The sequence below is a fragment of the Eschrichtius robustus genome, chromosome 9, assembly GCF_028021215.1.
Source record: "Eschrichtius robustus isolate mEscRob2 chromosome 9, mEscRob2.pri, whole genome shotgun sequence".
Lineage (NCBI taxonomy): Eukaryota > Metazoa > Chordata > Mammalia > Artiodactyla > Eschrichtiidae > Eschrichtius > Eschrichtius robustus.
In genome coordinates, this window is record NC_090832.1 from 40,888,412 (window position 1) to 40,911,954 (window position 23,543).

At 34.4% G+C, this 23,543-nt stretch overlaps 1 protein-coding gene across 1 annotated transcript in view; it reads left to right on the forward strand.

Moving 5' to 3' along the window:
• Positions 1-23,543, forward strand: part of TBC1D32 (TBC1 domain family member 32) — a 179,237-nt gene that overhangs the window by 137,395 nt on the left and 18,299 nt on the right. The window contains exons 29-32 of the mRNA XM_068551463.1: positions 9,002-9,071; positions 11,166-11,281; positions 12,101-12,255; positions 18,525-18,665. Of these exons, the coding sequence (XP_068407564.1) occupies positions 9,002-9,071; positions 11,166-11,281; positions 12,101-12,255; positions 18,525-18,665 (482 nt within the window). The remainder of the gene's footprint in view (positions 1-9,001; positions 9,072-11,165; positions 11,282-12,100; positions 12,256-18,524; positions 18,666-23,543) is intronic.

Sequence of the window (23,543 nt, forward strand, 5' to 3'; positions counted from 1 at the left end):
ATTGCCAACCTCACCCTCTCTTCTCCAAATACACATTCATTTATTCAACAAATGGATATTTTCCTCTGCTATATAATAGAACTGCTCTAAACACTTGGACACATCAGTGAACAAAAGAGAAAAAAGTCTTGCCTTTACAGAGTTTACCTTCTGATTGCAAGACAGACAATAAATAAGTAAAAAGATTCAGTATGTCAAGTGGTATGGTGGTAAGTGAGAAATGCAGAGCAGGGAAGGGGTCTAGGGAGTGCTAGTTGGGGGTGGCAGTTCCAGTGTTAAATAGTGTTCAGACCAGCAGAAATTGGGAGCAAGACACTTGGATGTTCCCAGAGGGAGAGACTTCAGCAAGTGACTAGGAAGGAGATTAGTATAGCTCAGAAGGAGTAAAGGGGAAGGATTGTTGGTGTTGAAGTTAGAGAGGAGAGGATGATATAGGTTTTTTGTTTTTTGTTTTTTTCTTTTTTTTTTTTTTTCTTTTGGCGGCACTGCGTGGCTTGTGGGATCTTAGCTCCCCAACCAGGGATTGAACCTGCGCCCTCAACAATGAAAGCACAAAGTCTTAACCACTGGACTGCTGGGGAACCCACTGATCTAGGGTTTTTAAAGTCATTGCAAGGTCTTGAACACAGGAGTGACACGCTCTGATTTACATTTTTAAAAGATCACTATTGCTGCTGTATCAGGAAAAGACTGAAGAACAAAGGGCTAAAGCAGGGAGATGAGTTAGGAGGCTATTGAAAATATACAGATGAAAAATGGCAGTGGCTTGGATGAGGATGTCAGTGGAGTTAGAAGTACTTGGATTCTAGGTATATTTTGAAAATAGGACCAACAGAATTGGGTAACAGATTGAATATGGGGTGGGAGAAAGAGGTGTCAAAGGACCCAAGTTATTGATCTGAGCCACTGGAAGGATGGGATTACCAAACACTGAGATAGAGAAGAATGGGTAAAGAATAGGTTTCAGAGAGGAGATTAGGAGCTTGCTTTTATGTTATGTTTCGAATACTTATTACACATTTAAGTAGACATGCTCTGTACATGTTGGCTGTTTGAATCTGGAACTTAGGGAGAAGGTAGGGCTGAAAATACAAATTACTAAATCATCAGCTTAGTATATAAAGCCAATACACATCTCTTTGTCATGTTTTTCTCATATTCTGACTTAATGTCTAATTCCTCACGTGACAGCACACTCCTGTAAGGTAGTTTCCTTGTCTTACCTGCCGTATCCTCTGCACCTAGAGTAACAGTGCCAATAAATGTTTGACAAATAAAGGAAAAAATGGATAGAAGAATGAAGGATAAGAGCTTTGTATACTGTGTCAACCAGTTGGTTTACTCTATTGCCTATTAAAATTAACACATTTAAGATTTATGAGCAGAAGCTTTACTTGATTCATCTGTACCTTAAGGCAATGAATTTAGTAACTGTGTAAAGGATGAAGTAGGGTGAAGAACTAAAATTTCCCAAAGGTGAATATCCAGTGCCTGGGGCTCAGTAAATGAAGACACAGTGAAGAAAAAGCGGAGAGGTAGCATAGGCTCATGATAATAGATCATCATGGGATATTGCCCCTCTTCCTCATAAGGGTAACATGACTTTTCTGTTGGCTAAAGAAACCATGCTTCAAAATGTGTTATTTATTCAAGTTAGACACAGTGTGTCAAATCTCCATAGAAAGAAAAAATTTTTAAAGATACATTTTCAGTCTGGCTCAGACTAATTTTTTTAGCTCTATTATTCATCACTGCCCAAACACATCCTGTGCATTCGTATCATTGAACCTTTGCTCCTACTGTTCCTTCTGGATAAACATTTTCCTCCCCATGACACCCATATGATAATGTCCAACTCCACTGTAAAGTTGCAGCTAGAATGTCACCTTCCTTCTTATTCCCAGTCAGAAGTCCCTCCTCTGTGCTCCTATTGCATTCACATTAAACTACCATTTTGATATTTATTATATTGTATATGGCTAATTTAAATTATTTCATTAGGTCTCAGATGCCTCTGTATCTTTAATATGGCATTTGAGATATTTTCATTGGATTACATATACATACTGTTACATAGCATCTGTATTCACACAATACATTTGTATAACAATCCTAAATCTATTGGGATTTACAAAAATACATAGGAACATATACCTAATTAAATCATAGTGACATCTAATGCAGATTTGGGAAAGGGATAAAAGTGATCATAAGAAAATGAAAGCAAAGAAATGAGAGGAAAATACAAGGTAGAATTAAACAGAAATTAAGGTAGGTGAAGGGAATTGATAACTATTGACCACTGCTTGTGCATTATATAGAGTGCTGAGGCACCTTATGTGCATTATATCGTTCAACCCTGTAACTACAGTTGCCCCTTGAACAACATGGATTTGAACTGTGCAGGTCCACTTACAGGCAGATTTTTTTCAATAAATACATACTACAGTACTACCAATCCATGGTTTTTTGAATCCCTGGATGCGGAACTGAGGATAGAGAGGGCCAGCTGTAAAGTTATACTCGGATTCTTGCCTGCATGGGGTTGGCGCCCTAACCCTTGCGTTGTTCAAGGGTCAGCTGTACTCTCTGAAGTAGGCATACTCATCACATTTAAAATCAGGAAACTGAGGTTCAGAGGGAAGAAAAGAGAAATTGTGAAGAGAATTTTGAGGAAAAACATCTGTGAAGAAAATTACAACTTTATGAACAAACCTGAAAAAGTATGTGAAAAACATACAGGGATTAATGATCAAGTCTGTGAGTAAGAAAGGAAACAAGTAAGAAGTGGTGACCATGGAGATTTGCATGGCCAAAGTGGGTATCTCTTGTCTTCAGTATGATGGTCTTCAAATTCTGCAGCTGTCTTTGGCACATTGTTCTATTGGGTCATATTTTCTATAGATAATCTAAAATTAACATTATGTTGTATATGTTATCTAAATACTCAACAAGACTGATTGCTCAGTGTGCATGCATTTACTACCCTCTGTTATATTTCTAAATTACGCTGAGGGAGACCTCAGATGTTGGCTTCGTTGAATGTATTATCTAGGCAGATAAACCCTGAATGTGAATTTAAATTCTTTAAAGGCTCCAGGGGAACAACTATCTACTGGCGTTTTAGAGTACAGATGAAAATAAAGTGGCTTCCTGTTGATTGATTGTTATCCTTTTATCATTTATTTTTTGGCTGGTGGAACAATGGTTTGCGATTATAAAATTTCACTCTATTTACTTTAAATAAACAAAAACCATGTTTTGATATAAGAGATATTTCAAAGCAGACGCTGGATAGATATATTCAATGTTTTTTCATGTTTCTTGAAATGAGAAATTGATTGGCTTCTTAAAAATGACAGCTTGCTAAACCCTAAGGTAGCTGAAATTAGAATAACACAGTCATCCATCTGTTGTTAGCTCCCTCAGGATTTCAATCCATTATAAAATTTGCAAATCTGGAAAAATCAAATTAGTTTGGCTGTTTATCCCCTTAAAGAAAGAGGACAAACAGATAAAGTTCTGCACACTTGCAGTTTGTAACTCCATACAAGTATCTTTCCAAATCCTAACAGACATTAACCATTTGTCAGCTCATTTCCCTGGGACAAGTTGGAGATTTTTCCTTCTGCAGTTGCTTCTTTGAAATGATAAATTAAGTAGTCCTTTCAGGGTGGTAAATATTTTAATGTTATCCTTTTTCTCTTTATGTTGTTAATCAAAAGGTTGGAAAAAATATCAGAATATCATTGTTTCACCTTTTGATTATTAAAATATTTTTATACTTAATATATACAGTTAAATATCCATTATACTTCCTTTGGGTATTCAGCAAATATGCTTTTTTCTGTTTTGCATTTATGGAGCGTGTTTGTGAGTATGGTCGATAATTGCAAGGAGGTATATAATATGAATGACCCTGTCCTCAAGGAGGGGAAATAGGACATATACCTAAAATGATGAATTAAGTAATTTGCAGCGTATGGTAAAATAGAAAATAAAGAAATGGAAAATTGACATTTTTCAGCTGGCTACTTTGTTTCAGGCAATGTGCTAGAGCCTTTAAGTATGCTATTTGAGTTGAGGTTTTGTCAAATGAGGGGTTGTGTGGTATGTGCTACAGGTGTTCAGTGGAAAGAGTGACCAGTGTTGACTAATGCCATTATGGAAGATTAGGGGAGGAAGCAATGATAGAGCAAGAGGAGTGGCACTAGTGCTGCCTCCTGGGCTATTACAGCTGAAAGAAATAGGAGAGGCAAAGAGTCTTTGCAGGCAAGGGCAATTGTATAATCAAAGACATGGAGAAGAGTAATGCTTTCCTCCAAATAGTGCTGACTATATCACTTAGGATGCTGAGACTTAGGCTAGTTTACTGATCATAAGGAATTAAATTTTATGGCAGTAAAAATTGAATAAAATGGATAGATAACAACCACATGTTAAAAAAGAAGCAACAGAACCTTCCAGGTTTACTTTGGGGAAGGAGGAAGGTAGGAGGAAATGGACTGACTGGTTGGTTTCTTTGGGTGGTGAGAGTTCTCTGGCTTTACTACTGATACAGCAGGGCTTCAGGAGAGTCAGTCAACAGCCAAGCTGTAACTGCTTCTCTAATACTGGATTTGTCCCCCAGTGGAGATATGGTTTACTCTTCTGAAAATTTATTTAGTTTCACACTATTAGCCAAGTGCCAGGCAAAATAGATTTAATTTCTTCTACCACTGCTCTATGTGCTAGCTTTCCAAATTAAAAATAGAACAGAATGTATTACCAAAGTGAGTGATTTCAGTCAATATTCAGTTAATTTTTTCAACTCATTTTGTTTTGAGACTATTATATTTATAATTAAAATGATTGGTTATTGCAAATAGTTAATGCTGAGATTGAATTAGGCATTGTTGATTAAGTAGGGTAAGTCTGATGCTATAGGTGTCATTGTTTGGTTGACCTTTATTCAGTAACTTATTTTATTATGCTTCACAGTGACTCTGGGGTATCCTTTTGTTTCTTGACTTCAATATACAGAAAAATGTTTGTTTATTTATTTATGGCTGCATTGGGTCTTCGTTGCTCCATGCTGGCTTTCTCTAGTCGCGGCAAGCAGGGGCTATTCTACTTTGCAGTGCACTGGCTTCTCATTGCGGTGGCTTCTCTTGTTGCAGAGCACGGGCTCTAGGCGTGCGGGCTTCAGTAGTTGTGGCTCGCGGGCTCTAGAGCACAGGCTCAGTAGTTGTGGCGCACGGGCTTAGTTGCTCCTCGGCATGTGGGATCTTCCCAGACCAAGGCTCAAACCCATGTCCTCTGCACTGGCAGGTGGGTTCTTAACCACTGTGCCAGCAGGAAAGCCCCAGAAAAACTTTTTAAGTTCATATGTATTTCCATCTCCACCTTGCTTCTAGTTTGATATGTAAAGCACAATTTTTGTTGTTCATTGGATGTTTGTTCATTTATTTGTTCATCTACTCATTCATTCACTCAATGTTTGTTAAGCACTTATTACATATCCCACACACTATTGTGCACATTTCAGTAAATCACTGGTTACCAGTGATGCATCAGAGTCCCCTGAAAACATCCATTTTTATCATTGAATTTTACTTAATCATTTTGCTCCATCAATTTTATTTCTGAAGATTTTAATTTCTGCTTCATAAGTTGTATTTAGTCCAGATTAAATGTAACAAAGATTATTTCACTGAACTTTTGTAGTCCAAGATCCATTTCTACTTGTCAGGTTGTCATACTGAATGTCAAATACAAATTTAAATATGAAGCCTCTTTTTTAATATATACCTGTAAACCATTTTCTGACTTCATTACTGCTTCAAGAAACTTTTCATTTCTTACTTCTTTTTCTAACGGAATTTTATTCACTCTCAAGTCACCTACATCTGTATCATATTAGTGATTTTTTGAGTGGATATTTGATATTTGTTTTGGTCTGCTTAATACCTCATATATTCTCCTTTAAAACTCTTTTTGGAGATTTAACTGATACCTTCTTTAAAGTGAAATGTGTGGAGCAAGGTATCACTGTCCAATTATAACTGTCTCTAAAGTTCAGTTTTATTCCTTTAAGTGTGGATCTCAACTTCAGTGCACAAGAAGTAAGCTGTAGAGGTCTTCTAAAAAAATGAATGACTGAACAGTCACCTTCCGCAATCTTGTTCAGTAGTCTGGAGTATTTATTTTTACTTTTAAAATACTCCTCAGAGGATTTTGATATACAGCCACAATTGGAAAGCATTATCTGTTGAAATGTGCAGAGTTAAGTTTTTACTCTGAAGGTACAGAATCATAAGCTTTTAGAGGGAATGGACTTGGGAAATTATTCCTACATCATCAGGAAACTTATCTGTCATCTCAGGCCGACAGCTAGGCCACTCTGGAAAGACTCTATTCTTCCATGGCAAAGAACTAAGAACCTGAACCTTATGTAAATATTCAGTGTCATAGTCTTTTTGGGCAAATTCTCTCATCTTGATTCTTGACTTTATTCCATTCTTTACTGTAATGGTAGAAGGTACTCTGATCTATAGAATTCATGACATTGGGAATGCCCATTCTTAGCACTCTTAGTCCACTGCATACTTCTCCTCTATTGTTAAGATATCTATATGTATTCTACTTTCCAGAAGGGAAACATAAGTATTATCTTAAGCACACAGATCTACATATTAACAAAGATATTTCTTATGCTTAATAATCTAATTTTATGTGTACTGCATTCTAAGTGTTATCATCTAATCTAACTTAAAATTGTTCTGGTAGTAGCTTATAAAATCACTTTTGTCATTATATCACATTATGATAGTTGATAAGTAGGTCTGTTCCATGGCTATAGCAATATATAAAGTCAATGTTTATTTTATTGAAACTATTGAAATTTTGCAAAATCAGCCAATGTCACTGACACTATAGCACTAAAGTTTTACATTATTTAAACTTAGGAAACTAAGAACTTGAAATTATGGTGAGCATATGAATGATGATTAATAGTTTTTAAATATTGGTCATTATTTTGTGAGTGAGAATAATTTGTGGTATATGTTTTAGTACCAAGTGATAGAAACCCAAATCAGACTTTTTTCTTTTTTTCTTTTTTTCTTTTTTTGTCTAAGCAGAAAAAGAGGCAGAATCATTGGCTCATAGTATTCAATAATAGGGTAAAGCTGTCCTTAGCAATTTGTCTCCTTTCTATGTCTCTCCCTTTCCTTGTATTGAATATATTGGATTCATTTTTCTCTACCGGAGACACAGAGTACCTCATAGCCCTGTAGTTAACGGCGAGGGCATTATGGGGGAATACCATCTTCACGCTACTTTGAAAAATCTGGAGAAGACATTGCTCAGCCTGTTGCTAGGAGAAGGACAAAACCGCTATCCTTCTTCCATAGGGACAGAAGGTACATCTGTTAGCAGAGTAAGAGTTATGAATAGCAAGGAATTAATTCTAAGCTATATGAACTGTAGCTTAAATGCTATCATTATAGGTGAAATTCAGCAATATTGCTAAGATCGTATTCTGATCTAAATAAGTAAAACTCAGATGTAGCTTATCAGGAAATTAACTGACACCTATCTTTTAAAATTTTTATTTATTTTTCTTTAAGAAATCACCCCTCTAGGCTAGATAGGTGACCAACCAGCCTGGTTTGCCTGGGACTCTGAGGGGTTCCTGGGGCATGAGACTAAGTGCTAAAACCATGCAAGTCCTAGGCAAAATAGGAGAAGAAGTAGGTTACCTTTACCAAGAGTGCTGAAAGATGAATTATTGTTGCTTTAAAGAGTAGATGTTTGATAACCGTGATATTTACTTTGTTCTTCCCTATCTCTGCAGATCTCAAGGCTACCCATATTTTAAGGTTCAGTTTAAATGCCACTTCTTCCCAATCTCTTCCTCTTATGAATTCATGTAATTCTTTATCTGTACCACTCTTGTTCCACTTTGTGCTTTAAAACATCTTTATCAGAGTTATCTATATACAAATTTTATCTCTGACACTACAGGCAAAGTTCTTTTAGGGCATGGTGTATGATTTATCTTTTATCCCTCATAGATTCTAGCATGGTGCTCCACACTTTATAAGAAGGGATTTATTAAAAGTAATGAATAAATTCATGCGTTAAGTAGGTATATTGTTAATAATATGATATGTACCAGTGTGTAATGGGAAAAAACTGCTGATACAGAATTCAGAAAACCTAGCTTTTGCCCCTCCCTATCACTAGATAACTGTGATTTTGGACAGTTTCCTTATTTGTGTGTGTGTATATCTGCACACACACTGTGCACACGCTATAGTTTCTTCAGGCAAAAATTGAAAGTTTCAGCTAGATCCCCCTTGTTATCTAGTGATGCTTTTGAGTGTTCATGCTTAATTTGGTCATCCAGTGTTGTCAAAGACTAATCCAAACTTTCAGTCTCTCCTGTAGTCCTCTGTACTGTACAACCCCTTCACTTTTGGTAGATGATCACACTTCATACCTCACAGAGAAAATCTGCCTGCAGGAAGAAACTTGTTCAGTCCACCCTCGTACATTGCTGTACATTATACGTAGAATAATATCAATTATTCCTTCCTGACACTCACGTGTAAATCTATAAGAAGTAAACAGACATACTTATCTATATTTGTAATTCAAAATCTTATATATGCTTTGCTTGATGAAAGTACAGTATTCTAGACCATTTTTGTGTTAACGGCTTTTGTGTCCTGAAAACCAAGTAAAAGTAGATTGCTTTAAAACTATGATTATTTGTTTTGTACTTAATATACTTTTAAATGCTTTTTTTAGGAGAAAAGTTATTTTGTAAAAAGTTTCCTGTTAATTCCTTTGAAAAATATAACTGACAGCTCTTAAAAGAACAGGATTCATCAGTGTGTTTTCAAAATTTACATTAAAATATGTAAAAATATTGCTTTCATCAATTTTCAATTAAAATGTGATTATTATGCAGAGTTTTATACATTTTTATAACCCAGTGTTCTGTTGTTTATAGCTACTGATGCAAACGTGAAGAATAGAAGTCTTTCATCTGTGCAACAGCTTGGCGTTAAAATGACTGTCAGGTATATTATAGGGAAATATCTCCCTGTGCATTTCTAGAATTTGTTTTGTCTAGCTGATATGTGCTTAATAGTATTTAATTTAACAATCAACTATTTTGTATGCTTTAAATGCAGAGTTTGTCATTCAGAAAATAATAACTTTGTTTTGAGGATATTGACACATAATTAAATTACCCTTACAGGTAAATCAGTTACAGTTCATTACTACTTCATAGGCTAATTACAATGTATTTAAGTCTCTATGACTGTCAGGTTTTTTCCAAAAATAACATTTTAAAAATCAGCACATTGGTAGCACAATCATACCATTTTCTAAAATATGTTTAGTTTTTGTTGTCAGGATATAGTTATGAGTACGAAAGTACCTTAATGATAGATGCAGAAGTTAAAATGAATAAACCAATTATAGTAGTTTGAATTTTTTGTACTGAAATTATAATTTTCAAAAGAAATGGACAAGTGGAACAGACTGGGAGTTAAGGTCTGTGTCCTTGAACTCCTCTTTTTCTTGATTATTACATGGGAATCTTGATAGTCCCATTCTATCTACTTCATTGGGTCATCTTCAGAATCAAGTGTAAAAAAGATGCATGTGAAAGCTTTTAAAAAAGACTGTTTGGGGCTTCCCTGGTGATGCAGTGATTAAGAATCTACCTGCCAGTGCAGGGGACATGGGTTTGAACCCTGGTCTGGGAAGATCCCACATGCTGCGGAGCAACTAAGCCCGTGCGCCACAATTACTGAGCGTGCACTCTAGAGCCCACGTGCCACAACTACTGAAGCCCGCAAACCTAGAGCCTGTGCTCTGCAACAAGAGAAGCCACCGCAATGAGAAGCCCACGCACCGCAACAAAGAGTAGCTCCTGCTCACCGCAACTACAGAAAGCCCACGTGCAGCAACGAAGACCCAAGATAGCAAAAAATATATATAATAACAATAAAAATAAAAAGGACTGTGTAAATCCATAGCATTATAACAAAAACTATGATAGTAATTTTAGCTCACCCACCTATATCACATAGGGTATATAACCCGTTGATTATGTTTTGTGGCCCTATACCCGCCTTTTATATTGTAATGACCTATTTCCATTCTGAAATGGAAACCGTAGATAATATGAGCAGTCTAGTCACATATGTTTTTTTAATTCAACATAATGTCTTACTGTTAAGAAATAAAGTGATTTATAATGAAATGTTTGTATACTACTATGGTGCCAGTAGTGAGACATAGCTGGCACACATTTAGAATCATTGTAGCTGTGGCAGCTACAACTAGAGACTGATTTTATTTTGGTGCATCAAATATTACAAGAGGGTTGCCACTGGCAAAGTGACTTTGCAAAATGGTGAACAAGTCTTAGTAAGGCTTCAAGCAGAGCAAAAGAACTATCTTTCCCTAACTTACACATGGTTTCATTCGGTGTATAATAAAAGATATGACTAATATTTTATGATTTATATGAAACAGAATTAGTTTCAGATATTTATAAATAGATTTTTCATCTATGCAAATGACAGGCAGGACATTTACAAGTTGTTACTGTGCAGGACTAACTGTCCCATGTCTAACCTCCTGGCCCTTACTCAGCAACTATCAGTAGTCCCCCAGTCATTATGACAATCAAAAGCACTCCCATAAATTTCCAAACTAGCCCCTGGGGGAAGTGCCACCCTCATATAGAACCATTGGACTATATGAACTCTAAAATTGCTTCTAAACTTAACATTACGTCAATCTAGCCTATGAACATTCCATGTTTTAGATTAAGTTCAGGAAAAAATGCTTATATTCTACTACTCATCTATAGTATCCATGTTTTGTTCTTTCACTACCATTTCATTTTCCTTTAAAGTTATTGTATTTACGAGATGAATACTGCTAATTCCAATAGATCATAATAATCAGGTACATATATTGAGTGTTATTCTTTCGTAAGTGCTCTGTATAACATAGTTATGCTAAAAGTAGAAATTTGAAAACTTAAAACCATGAGATCTCAAGAGAACTACACTTTGATGAATGTTAAAAAATGAATTTACAGTGCAGGGCCTGACATTTTTTCATTTTGTATGTTTTCTGGGCTTTTACAGGTATGGCAAGTTCCTCAACCTGTTAAGAGATGGTGCAGAAAATGATCTTACCTTGGTTTTAAAGCATTGTGAGAGATTCCTGAAACAGCAGCAAGCTTCTGTAAAATCTTCTCTTCATATCCTTTTCGAATAATTGACAGTACTTGAACTCTCTTCATACGTTTTTCAGAATTCTTTGATGGGGTACTTTAATACATTTATAGGAAAATAATACTTTAACCTATATTGGTGAGTTGTAGCAATATACCTTTATGGTATTTTATTCTATATTTTAAATATGTACTTTATTAGACTGAGTAGTAATTATTAAATTTTATTAGTTGAATCTTAAATGAATAAGTAAAGTTATTAGAATGTATTTTCAGTTATATATAAGGAAGTTTCAAAAATTAGTTTAGTAAATCAGAATAATACTCTAGATTTAGTAAATCTAGAATAAGAATAAAACATGCATTTATTTTATTTGAATTGGTTATCTTTCAGAAATAGGGTTTGACTTTAAGAAAAAAGTATATACGGATCTTTTGCATTACTGAATTCTCAAAATGTGTGGATTTTTCTTTTATACTTGATTATGCTAATAATTTGGCAGATAACCTAAACTAGAGAAAGGATGGTACTATTGTGTTAGTGACTTGAACAGTGTGTTTCCACGGAACAGATAGTTTTTCCTCTGGTTGCTGGTGCTGTTGGCCTCCACTGGGCGTGTCAGCGCACATGGTACATTAAAATAGTCACTGTGCAAGTGATTTCTTTTATTAATAAAGTTTGATTTTATATCAATAGCTTATAAATTGGTTGAAGACAAAATGAGGACTAAGTATCCTTAATATCTCTTTGCTGAAAGAGATTCTGGAAATGAATATTTATGGACTCCTTATATCTCACCATGTTAAGATAAACTATTATAAAAGTTCCTTAACTGTGCTTTTCAGTCTGCTTGCAGGGAAGTTACACTGGCCATGACTGGTTTGTATCTTCTTTGTTCATAATAATGTTGGGGGACAAAGACAAAACATTCCAATTTCTTCAGCAGTTCTCCAGGCTTCTGACTTCTGCTTTCCTTTGGTTGCCAAGACTACATATTTCTGTAAGACTTTTTAGTCTATTTTTAAAGGAGTATTTTAAATTTTAAGGAAAATCCTATTTAAATTCATTGGGATCTTATTATTTTATTTGTAGAGTGCACTATGTACTCAATATTCATTTTCTATCTGAATGCAATTTTGAGTGATTCCTTTTGAAGATACAGATTTGGCATTTTCTCGAATACTTTCTGTCTTACCTAATGGTAACTGAATGAAAGATTATTGATAATAGGTGCATTATTAAATTTTAAACTTGTCATTTAGTAAACTATAAAATTCCATATATAAAGAGAAAACTATTGAATGGATATTTTTATTCTTGCTTTGTTAGAAAGAATCTCTGGTTAAATTATAGTATGAGAAAATAATAAGTTGAAATTGTATCCATATTGTATAGAGGAAAAGCACACTATATATACATTTTGGAAATCGATGATGAGTTTTGATTAAGGTAGTATAGTGTATTTTTAAAGATTTTACTAGTTCCATGAGATCCAAGTTTAAAGGTAAGTGCATCCCTCAATTTATTAAAGTTTCTGTATTTTGTTTTACTTATGTACTTAGTGCATTTAAGACCTCCAACTTGGGGAAACTATCCATTAAAATAAGCCATGCTAATGCTTCCCAAACCTTTTCCATGACATGTTGTACTTGGACAACAGAATTACACGGCACCCAAGGACAAGTTGTTAAGGGGGCTAGAGAGTATCTATGTCAAGTTAAATGAAAGCATTTCTGACATGCTTTTGCAATATGTATTTGTGATAAAGAAAAGAAAGCACCAAGGAATACATTAAATATTGAAATTTTATGATTTTATGCTTGAAATAGCTGTATGTAATTCCTGAATAATACTTTACCATAATGAGAAATTTGCTCACGTGAACAGGAGGAAACAAAAGGCAAAAAGCTATGTACTAGCTTTTCTCCAATCAATGGAACTGTTTTCCTTCTGTTAACCAGAGTTTGAACAATTCTTTAAATTGTACATGAAGGTTTAAAATATCCTAAAGGTCTTTCACTCTTTCATTTACAAATGTAATGTTAAAAATTCTTTTGATAATAAGTATGGATTTTAAGTCTATCACACATTTTCATGTCAAGTATTTTAAAATGATACCTACATGCCACTAGTCTTAAGTATTCTACTTTAGTGTTCAGAGTGTGACACAGTCAGACATCACCAATGAACTGTTTTTAACCATAATTTTGTAAAGTTGCATTTCTGCTTTGACGCTATAAACCTAGTTTTCTCACACCTTATTTTATTTTTAACACAACAAGAGTGATGTGCTCCACTAGCATTTCTTCCTATAAAACTGAAATCAGGCAGGACTCTAGCAGCTTTGAGTTTATTAGACTTACCATTTTGATAGCATCAATTTAATATGGAATATAGATCTGTGAATGGAATGGAGTGACTTATTACCCAGGGGTTTTAGAATGAGCTCTTGATGTAAAACCTTGACACCTTTCTGTTGGTGCAGCTATATCATCAGTGAAGACTCATGCAGTGCCTTCTGTAGTATCATTTTTTTTTCCTTTTCAAGTACAAATATACCAAGTTGAATATTTTATTACCAGTAGTTTGTTTTACTGTTTCTTTGTAAAGCAAATAACATTCTGCTAAACATTCCTCTTCAAGGATTCTATCTAGAACTGTTAGCTAAGTGCAGTTACTAATGTCCGTATAGTCAGTACTCCATAGTTTAAATGTTTTTGATTTAATAATCTTTTGGATTGGTGTTCTTGCTATGCCACTTTCCTTGTTAGTGCATGCAGTAATGGACTTAATATATTACTTAAAAAGTGGTCCTTTTCTATTATTCTTGTTCCATTGGTCTCAGACATTACACTGACACTTTCTATGCAGGTTGACAAAATAAGCAAATCTGCAGTTGCCACAGGACATGTTAAAGACACTTTAGCTTTAGCCATTAATAACACAGCCTTGTCCACCATCTTCAGCACGATACCACATTTTTGTAATCAACCTCAAAAAAGCTTCAACCTGTTCCCCCAGTCCCCCATTCCCCTACCTCATTACCCTGTTCTATTTTTTTCCTTTTGTTCCATAGCCTACATCAATTCCCACTATGCTTCTTAATTTATGTATTTGTTTATTATTTATACACTTAAACATAAGCTCTCTGAGGGCAGGGTTTTGTCCGCTGACATGTCCCAAACTATGTCCCATCATAATTATTCAGTAAATGTGCTGATGTATGAATTAATATTTAAATAGAAACTTGTAAAGGACAGTAGGCTTTTTTATTACTTTAGAAAATGTATTTAAGAGAGCTCCTCTACATTCGTAAAAGTGTTGTAAGCAAATTGCATCAAAAGGATTTAAAAATTTGGCCTAGGATAAACAGTATAGGACATAATGAAATATTAATTTGAAGTTCTCAAAATTTTATAAACTATTACTATTATTGTGAGATAAAAATAATTTGAAAAATGTGTCCTTAAGCTGTTTAGACCAGAAGAACTCTTTAATGTACTGATTTAATTAAATTATCTTCCAATTTTATTTGTCCTTAAGAAAATCCTTCCTGAATGATAAAATAATCATTTTTTATGGAATTTCATCAAGAATCAGTTTGACTAATTGTTAACATCAAAGCTGTTAATAAATATAGATTAAGAAAAATCAAGAAATCAGTTATTTCCATGGAGGAATACCTAATCTCAAACAATAATTATAATAAAAGTTACAGTCATATATGCCTTCTCTGTTAGTAGAAACATATGAAAGAGAACAAATTAAATTGAAATAAAAACTGGAGTATTTTAATGCACATAAAACCAAAACTCCATTGATGATAAACCAGGCTGAAGTGGCATTCAAATGAAGTACTGTAGTTCAACAGGAAGGTATCATGGGACACTTACTTTATATACATTATATTATTTATATAGATAAAATAAGAGCGTGTGTGAATATCTATATCTTCCTCTTCATAAAATAAAGTAATAATTACCTAACACGGGAAGTTTGGAGTTTAAAATTCTAATAGCATTGAAATATTCATTTGATTTAAATTTTACGACCATTAGCATGTCGTGGCACATTTGTAACCCATTTGCAGGGCATTAGCAATAGTAAGTCATGTAACCAGTCACTTGCTGGAAAGAGGACAGGTGTCAAAACCCCTTCCCTTTCTTACACGTGACTTTAAATCTTAATCATATTTGAAGATTCCATTTTCCTATGTGTTTTTTTTTTTCCCGAGAGGAGAAAGATTTGTTTTTTAGAATTATAGAGTCAAAGTTTAAAAAGATACCTCCAGAGTTTTCTATTCACCCCTCTGCACGATGTGCATGATGCGCGTGCTGCACAGAGTCACTGCAGCACTGCCAGTGAAACACACAGTCACTGCAGCACTGCCAACGAAACACACAGTCACTGCAGCACTGCCAACGAAACACACAGTCACTGCAGCACTGCCAACGAAACACACAGTCACTGCAGCACTGCCAGTGAAACACACAGTCACTGCAGCACTGCCAGTGAAACACACAAGTCACTGCAGCACTGCCAGTGAAACACACAGTCACTGCAGCACTGCCAGTGAAACACACAGTCACTGCAGCACTGCCAGTGAAACACACAGTCACTGCAGCACTGCCAGTGAAACACACAGTCACTGCAGCACTGCCAATGAAACACGGCCTGTTCTCTGCCCACAGGACCCTAGAGTGGAGGACTGGACTGGATTGGATTGGATCAGTTTGGATTGGTTTGGAGAGTTTGTCTTTTCTAATAGGGTCTTTCTATTTAATTTCCATAGATTTTTCTTAGTGTCAGGAATAAAATGACTCATCAGAACTACCTCTAGTGGAAGAAAACAACTAAGACTGCTTACTGTGTTTCATTTCTTTAAACACATATCTTTCATTTTTAATCATTAAAGCCAAATACTCTAAGAAGTGGCATAACATGAACATTTTGGTACTGATAATTTTTTACTCATAATTTTTTGCATGATACTGGCCTAGTGTATATGTTACTTAGGTGATCTATTAAATGCTGTAATCCTATATGTGGTCTGCTTCATCCTATATTCTGAATTTTATTTAGAGTTACCTTTTATTAAGCGTTACCATCCTTTCCAAGAGTTATGACTAACCAAAATATATCAAAACACTAAAAGTATAACAAACATAATTTATAATTTGATGATTCAGAAGATTCCTTGTTATATTCATGTGACTCAGAGCTGTCATTATTGATTTGGTTTTATGAATACCATTTACTGTAAATTAGAGTTATGAAATAAAAATAGGCCAATTAACAAAACTTTTATTATAAGAAAGTTTCCTGTGATTACAGTGTGCAATCATTAGTATGTTGTTGTCATTCACTCAACTTGTTGAGTAGCTACTCTATGCAGGGCTTGGCACTAGGAGCTGTGTTGGTTACCAAAATTTATGGCATAATTTCTTCCAACAGAGTATAATTCATAAGAGTAGAAGAATTCTTGCCTTATCTTTGGGAATCCATTATATAATAATGTTTTATTTTCTTTGAGAAGGTAATTAATTAGTCTATTATCTCCATCTCTATATAAACCTATTCTAAATATGTTGTTTTTAATACAAATTAGAGAACACTGTGTAAGAAATATTTCCAATATATACAATTCTTACACTATTATATATATATTCAGAAAATTATTAGCTAAGTTTGCATTGAAAATTAAAGTATTACATTTGTATAAGTTGATTTATTTTGCTTTTACATATATTTATTAGATTCATTAATTCTACTCTACAAATAGTAATTAGTGAAACTGTGTATTCAACAAAAGAAGATAAATCAAAGGGTACTAATTCTCATTCAGTTCATATTATTATTCTTAACTACTTAATAAAAGTAATTTTCTTTGCACATCCATCTGAAGTTGACTACAAGATGTTCATTTAATATGCTATGTATGTCTTCAGTCGTCAGTATATAATATTAATTTTTTTGTGTAGTGAGATATCTCCCTAAGAACCTATCATAAAATATATATTTGTACCTGTATGTTCCCACAAATATATATTTCTACAATGTGAAATGGTAAACCATTTATCATAATGAATGATAAAACACAAAAACTACTGATAAATCAACTCACTGATTTCAGAAATTTTCATATATTACTCAAACCAAAATCCTTAAAAATGGTTTAGCAGTATAAAGTTTGAAAAAATCCTCCTTATTTTAACTCTTATGTAATTGTTATATATGAGTTTGATTTTTGATTTTAAAGTATTAACTTTCTTTTATTAAAAAAGTTTAAGTTGCCCATTAAAGGTAAAAACGTTAAAATGGCTCTCTAGAAGTCAGATCTAATTTGAGTATCAATGTTTATTATAAGTCTGTAGGATATAATAGCTAGTCTAATAGTTTTTCTTGAAACAGAATTACATCTTCAGGTTTATTCTTTGTTTAAAAAATTTATTGTGGTTAGATGTTGGGTTTAAAGTAACACTCATTAAAACATTGAGCATTCATGACAAATTGTACCCAAGAACTAAATTGAAAAAATAACCGACTTTATGAAGAAATGGCTGAAAAATGCAATGCAAGTTTGTAAATATATGTGTATATGTATCTATACATATATAATATATATAATATATACATAGACATATAAATAAATATAAAAATACATGAAATAAATTTTATATATTTGTAGATAGATAGCCTGAGTACTTTGATGGGAATGCATCACAGTTTTAGATACGAATTTCTTATGGATTTCCCAATTTCACTTATTAGTAACTAGAGCTTAGATTTGGGTTATTTAACGTTAACTTAGAAAAAGCGGATTAGGCAAATACCAAGAGCTGACAAACTAAATAAACCTTTTTGATGTTTTAGAGTCATTGACTAAATCCAAGGATATATAAGCATATTGAAATATACTTAGTTTTAAAATGTAAAGCATTTATTACTCATGTACTCATCCATGTATTTATTCTTTCATGCAACATCCATCTCCATTATTCCATAAGGGATTGAATTTGTCACAATTACAAAGTGTTAATTTTATTCCTTTATCTTGGAAGGAAGGTATATCATACTGCCTTTATTGAGTTTTAATCTTTCTATAGTGTTTAATGTTCTAACTTTTTAACTTACATAAAATTTGCAGTAGCTTGTTATGCCACCATGGTAATTTTGAAGTAGCAATTTAGAGCAAAAGATTTAGATGAATTTGATTGGTTTTAAATTAGCTGCATATTCATTAATTCTCAATTTTTCTCTTTTATGCAGAGGTACCTACCTATTGACACCATAGAATCTGGCATTCATCCAGTATATTTTTGCAGCACTCACTATGTTGAAATGCTACTGAAAGCAGAAGTGCCACTTGTATTTTCAGCTTTTCACATGTCTGGTTTTGCACCATCACAGGTAATCCATAGGAAATAGTATTTCTTCAACTCCCAGATATCAGTGTATTTAAAGAAAATTACATTCTCATCAAATATAGGAAATACATTGAAATTAATCATGTCATTTTTGTAAGTAGTCATACATCTCTATGTGTTTAAATCTTTAAACTGACTTTTTTCCCCTAGGTCTTTTATAACATATAGGTTTGCTTTATAGTAGATCCCTGGCATTCACAGATGTTGAGTTCTGTTTCAGCTATTCAAGACAAAGACATTCTGAAAGTCTATGACATGTAGCTATTTTTTTTTTAACATCTTTATTGGAGTATAATTGCTTTACAATGGTGTGTTAGTTTCTGCTATATAACAAAGTGAATCAGCTATACGTACACATATATCCGCATATCCCCTCCCTCTTACGCTTCCCTCTCACCCGCCCTATCCCACCCCTCTAGATGGTCACAAAGCACCGAGTTGATCTCCCTGTGCTATGCTGCTGCTTCCCACTAGCTATCTATTTTACATTTGGTAGTGTATATATGTCCATGCCACTCTCTCCCTCCGTCCCATCTTACCCTTCCCCCTCCCCAAGTCCTCAAGTCCATTCTCTACGTCTGCATCTTTATTCCTGCCCTGCCCCTAGGTTCTTCAGAACCTTTTTTTTTTTTTAATTCCACATATATGTGTTAGCATATGGTATTTGTTTTTCTCGTTCTGACTTACTTCACTCTGTATGACAGACTCTAGGTCCATCCACCTCACTACAAATAACTCAATTTCGTTTCTTTTTATGGCTGAGTAATATTCTGTTGTATATATGTACCACATCTTCTTTATCCATTCATCTGTCGATGGACACTTAGGTTGCTTCCATGTCCTGGCTATTGTAGATAATGCTGCACTGAACATTGTGGTACATCACTCTTTTTGAATTACGGTTTTCTCCAGGTATGCCCAGTAGTGGGATTGCTGGGTCGTATGGTAGTTCTATTTTTAGTTTTTGAAGGAACCTCCATACTGTTCTCCATAGTGGCTGTATCAATTTACATTCCCACCAACAGTGCAAGAGGGTTCCCTTTTCTCCACACTCTCTCCAGCATTTATTGTTTGTAGACTTTTTGATGATGGCCATTCTGACTGGTGTGAGGTGATATCTCATTGTAGTTTTGATTTGCATTTCTCTAATGATTAGTGATGTTGAGCATCCTTTCATGTGTTTGTTGCCAATTTGTCTATCTTCTTTGGAGAAATGTCTGTTTAGGTCTTCTGCCCATTTTTGGATTGGGTTGTTTGTTTTTTTGATATTGAGCTGCATGAACTGCTTGTATATTTTGGAGATTAATCCTTTGTCAGTTGCTTCGTTTACAAATATTTTCTCCCATTCTGAGGCTTGTCTTTTCGTCTTGTTTATGGTTTCCTTTGCTGTGCAAAGGCTTTTAAGTTTCATTAGGTCCCATTTCTTTATGTTTGTTTTTATTTCCATTTCTCTAGGAGGTGGGTCAAAAAAGATCTTGCTGTGATTTATGTCATAGAGTGTTCTGCCTATGTTTTCCTCTAAGAGTTTTAGAGTGTCTGGCCTTACATTTAGGTCTTTAATCCATTTTGAGTTTATTTTTGTGTCTGGTGTTAGGGAGTGTTCTAATTTCATTCTTTTACATGTAGTTGTCCAGTTTTCCCAGCACCACTTACTGAAGAGGCTGTCTTTTCTCCACTGTATATTCTTGCCTTCTTTATCAAAGATAAGGTGTCCATACTGTGCGTGGGTTTATCTCTGGGCTTTCTATCCTGTAACATTGATCTATATTTCTGTTTTTGTGCCAGTACCATACTGTCTTGATTACTGTAGCTTTGTAGTATAGTCTGAAGCCCGGGAACCTGATTCCTCCAGCTTCATTTTTCGTTCTCAAGATTGCTTTGGCTATTCAGGGTCTTTTGTGTATTCCATACAAATTGTGAAATTTTTTGTTCTAGTTCTGTGAAAAATGCCATCGGCAGTTTGATAGGGATTGCATTGAATCTGTAGATTTCTTTGGGTAGTATAGTCATTTTCACAATGTTGATTCTTCCAATATAAGAACGTGGTATATCTCTCCATATGTTTGTCTCATCTTTAATTTCTTTCATCAGTGTCTTATAGTTTTCTGCATACAGGTCTTTTGTCTCCTTAGGTAGGTTTATTCCTAGGTATTTTATTCTTTTTGTTGCTGTGGTAAATGGGAGTGTTTCCTTAATTCCTCTTTCAAATTTTTCGTTGTCAGTGTATAGGAATGCAAGAGTGTTCTGTGCATTAATTTTGTATCCTGCTACTTTACCAAATTCATTGATTAGCTCTAGTAGTTTTCTGGTAACATCTTTAGGATTCTCTGTGTATAGTATCAATGTCATCTACAGACAGTGACAGTTTTACTTCTTCTTTTCCAATTTGGATTCCTTTTATTTCTTTTTCTTCTCTGATGGCTGTGGCTAAAAGTTCCAAAACTATGTTGAGTAATAGTGGTGAGAGTGGGCAACCTTGTCTTGTTCCTGATCTTAGTGGAAATGGTTTCAGTTTTTCACCATTGAGAACAATGTGGGCTGTGGGTTTGTCATATGTGGCCTTTATTATGTTGAGGTAGGTTCCCTCTATGCGTACTTTATGGAGCGGTTTTATCATAAATGGGTGTTGAATTTTGTCAAAAGCTTTTTCTGCGTCTATTGAGATTATCCTATGGTTTTTCTCCTTCAATTTGTTAATACGGTGTATCACATTGATTGATTTGAGTATACTGAAGAATCCTTGCATCCGTGGGATAAACCCCACTTGATCAAGGTGTATGATCCTTTTAATGTGCTGTTGGATTCTGTTTGCTAGTATGTTGCTGAGGATTTTTGCATGTTTGTTTATCAGTGATATTGGCCTGTAGTTTTCTTTCTTTGTGACATCTTTGTCTGGTTTTGGTATCGGTGATGGTGGCCTCGCAGAATGAATTTGGAAGTGTTCCTCCCTCTGCTATGCTTTGGAAGAGTTTGAGAAGGATAGGTGTTAGCTCTTCTCTAAATGTTGATAGAATTCGCCTGTGAAGCCATCTGGTGGTGGGCTTTTGTTTGTTGGAAGATTTTTAATCACAGTTTCAATTTCAGTGCTTGTGATTGGTCTGTTTATATTTTCTATTTCTTCCTGGTTCAGTCTCGGAAGATTGTGCTCTTCTAAGAATTTGTCCATTTCTTCCAGGTTGTCCATTTTATTGGCATATAATTGCTTGTAGTAGTGTATCATGATTCTTTGTATTTCTGTAGTGTCAGTTGTTACTTCTCCTTTTTCATTTCTAATTCTGTTGATTTGAGTCTTCTCCCTTTTTTTCTTGATGAGTCTGGCTGATGGTTTATCAATTTTCTTTATCTTCTCAAAGAACCAGCTTTTAGTTTTATTGATCTTTGCTATTGTTTCCTTCATTTCTTTTTCATTTATTTCTAATCTGATCTTTATGATATCTTTCCTTCTGCTAACTTTGGGGGTTTTTTTGTTCTTCTTTCTCTATTTGCTTTAGGTGTAAGGTTAGGTTGTTGATTGGAGATGTTTCTTGAGGTAGGATTGTGTTGCTATAAACTTCCCTCTTAGAACTGCTTTTGCTGCATCCCATAGGTTTTGGGTCATTGTGTTTTCATTGTCATTTGTTTCTAGGTATTTTTCGATTTCCTCTTTGATTTCTTCAGTGACCTCTTGGTTATTTAGTAGTGTATTGTTTAGCCTACATGTGTTTGTATTTGTTACAGATTTTTTCCTGTAATTGATATCTAGTCTCATAGTGTTGTGGTTGGAAAAGATACTTGATACGATTTCAGTTTTCTTAAATTTACCAGGGCTTGATTTCTGACCCAAGATATGATCTATCCTGGAGAATTTTCCTTGAGCACTTGAGAAGAAAGTTTAGTCTGTTGTTTTTTTGGTGGAATGTCCTATAAATATCAATTAAGTCCATCTTGTTTAATGTGTCATTTAAAGCTTATGTTTCCTTATTTGTTTTCATTTTGGATGGTCTGTCCATTGGTGAAAGTGGGGTTTTAAAGTCCCCTACTATGATTGTGTTGCTGTCAATTTCCCCTTTTATGGCTGTTAGCATTTGCCTTATGTATTGAGGTGCTCCTATGTTGGGTGCATAAATATTTACAATTGTTATTATCTTCTTCTTGGATTGATCCCTTGATCATTATGTAGTGTCCTTCTTTGTCTCTTGTAATAGTCTTTATTTTAATGTCTATTTTGTCTGATGTGATAATTGGTACTCCAGCTTTCTTCTGATTACCATTTGCATTTTTAATGGCAATGATAATATCTCCTTCATAAGGCTTCTGTAAGGATTAAGTAGGGTAACTAAGGGCAAGAATTCTTATCACCACTGTGTATCTGGTATGTGAGATACTGTATCTTATCTAACAGTAAGCGTTCTTGTCTCTGCTTTTGGGGTACTGGGAAGGTTTAATGGTTTTTTGAGGGCCTGGAATTGGAAATGTGGCCATATGCAGTAGCCCCAGATGTCTCCCTCCTGTGCATAGTTAGTCCTTCATTGGTGGAGTGTGGATTGTTTCTTCACTATGTTATCAGGCTCAAATTTAATATTGTAGAACTTAAACCTTTTTTCTAATTTTAGAATCTTTAGGTCAGAGTCCCAGAAGGTAGAAATACTTAATCAAAAAGATATGAACACTTTTAAGGCTCTTGATGCATATTATCAAATTGTTTTGATTTTTATTCTAAGAAAAATGAAGAGACTGTCTGTTCTTCAGGACTGCGTATTTGGCTTTTTCAAAACTAATTGCTAAATTTTTAAAATTTGGGGGGTTTGGGGAGTTTTTTAAACATTAATATGGTTGATTATAATTCCATAGCTTTGTTAACTAGATGTATCTTTTTATTAAT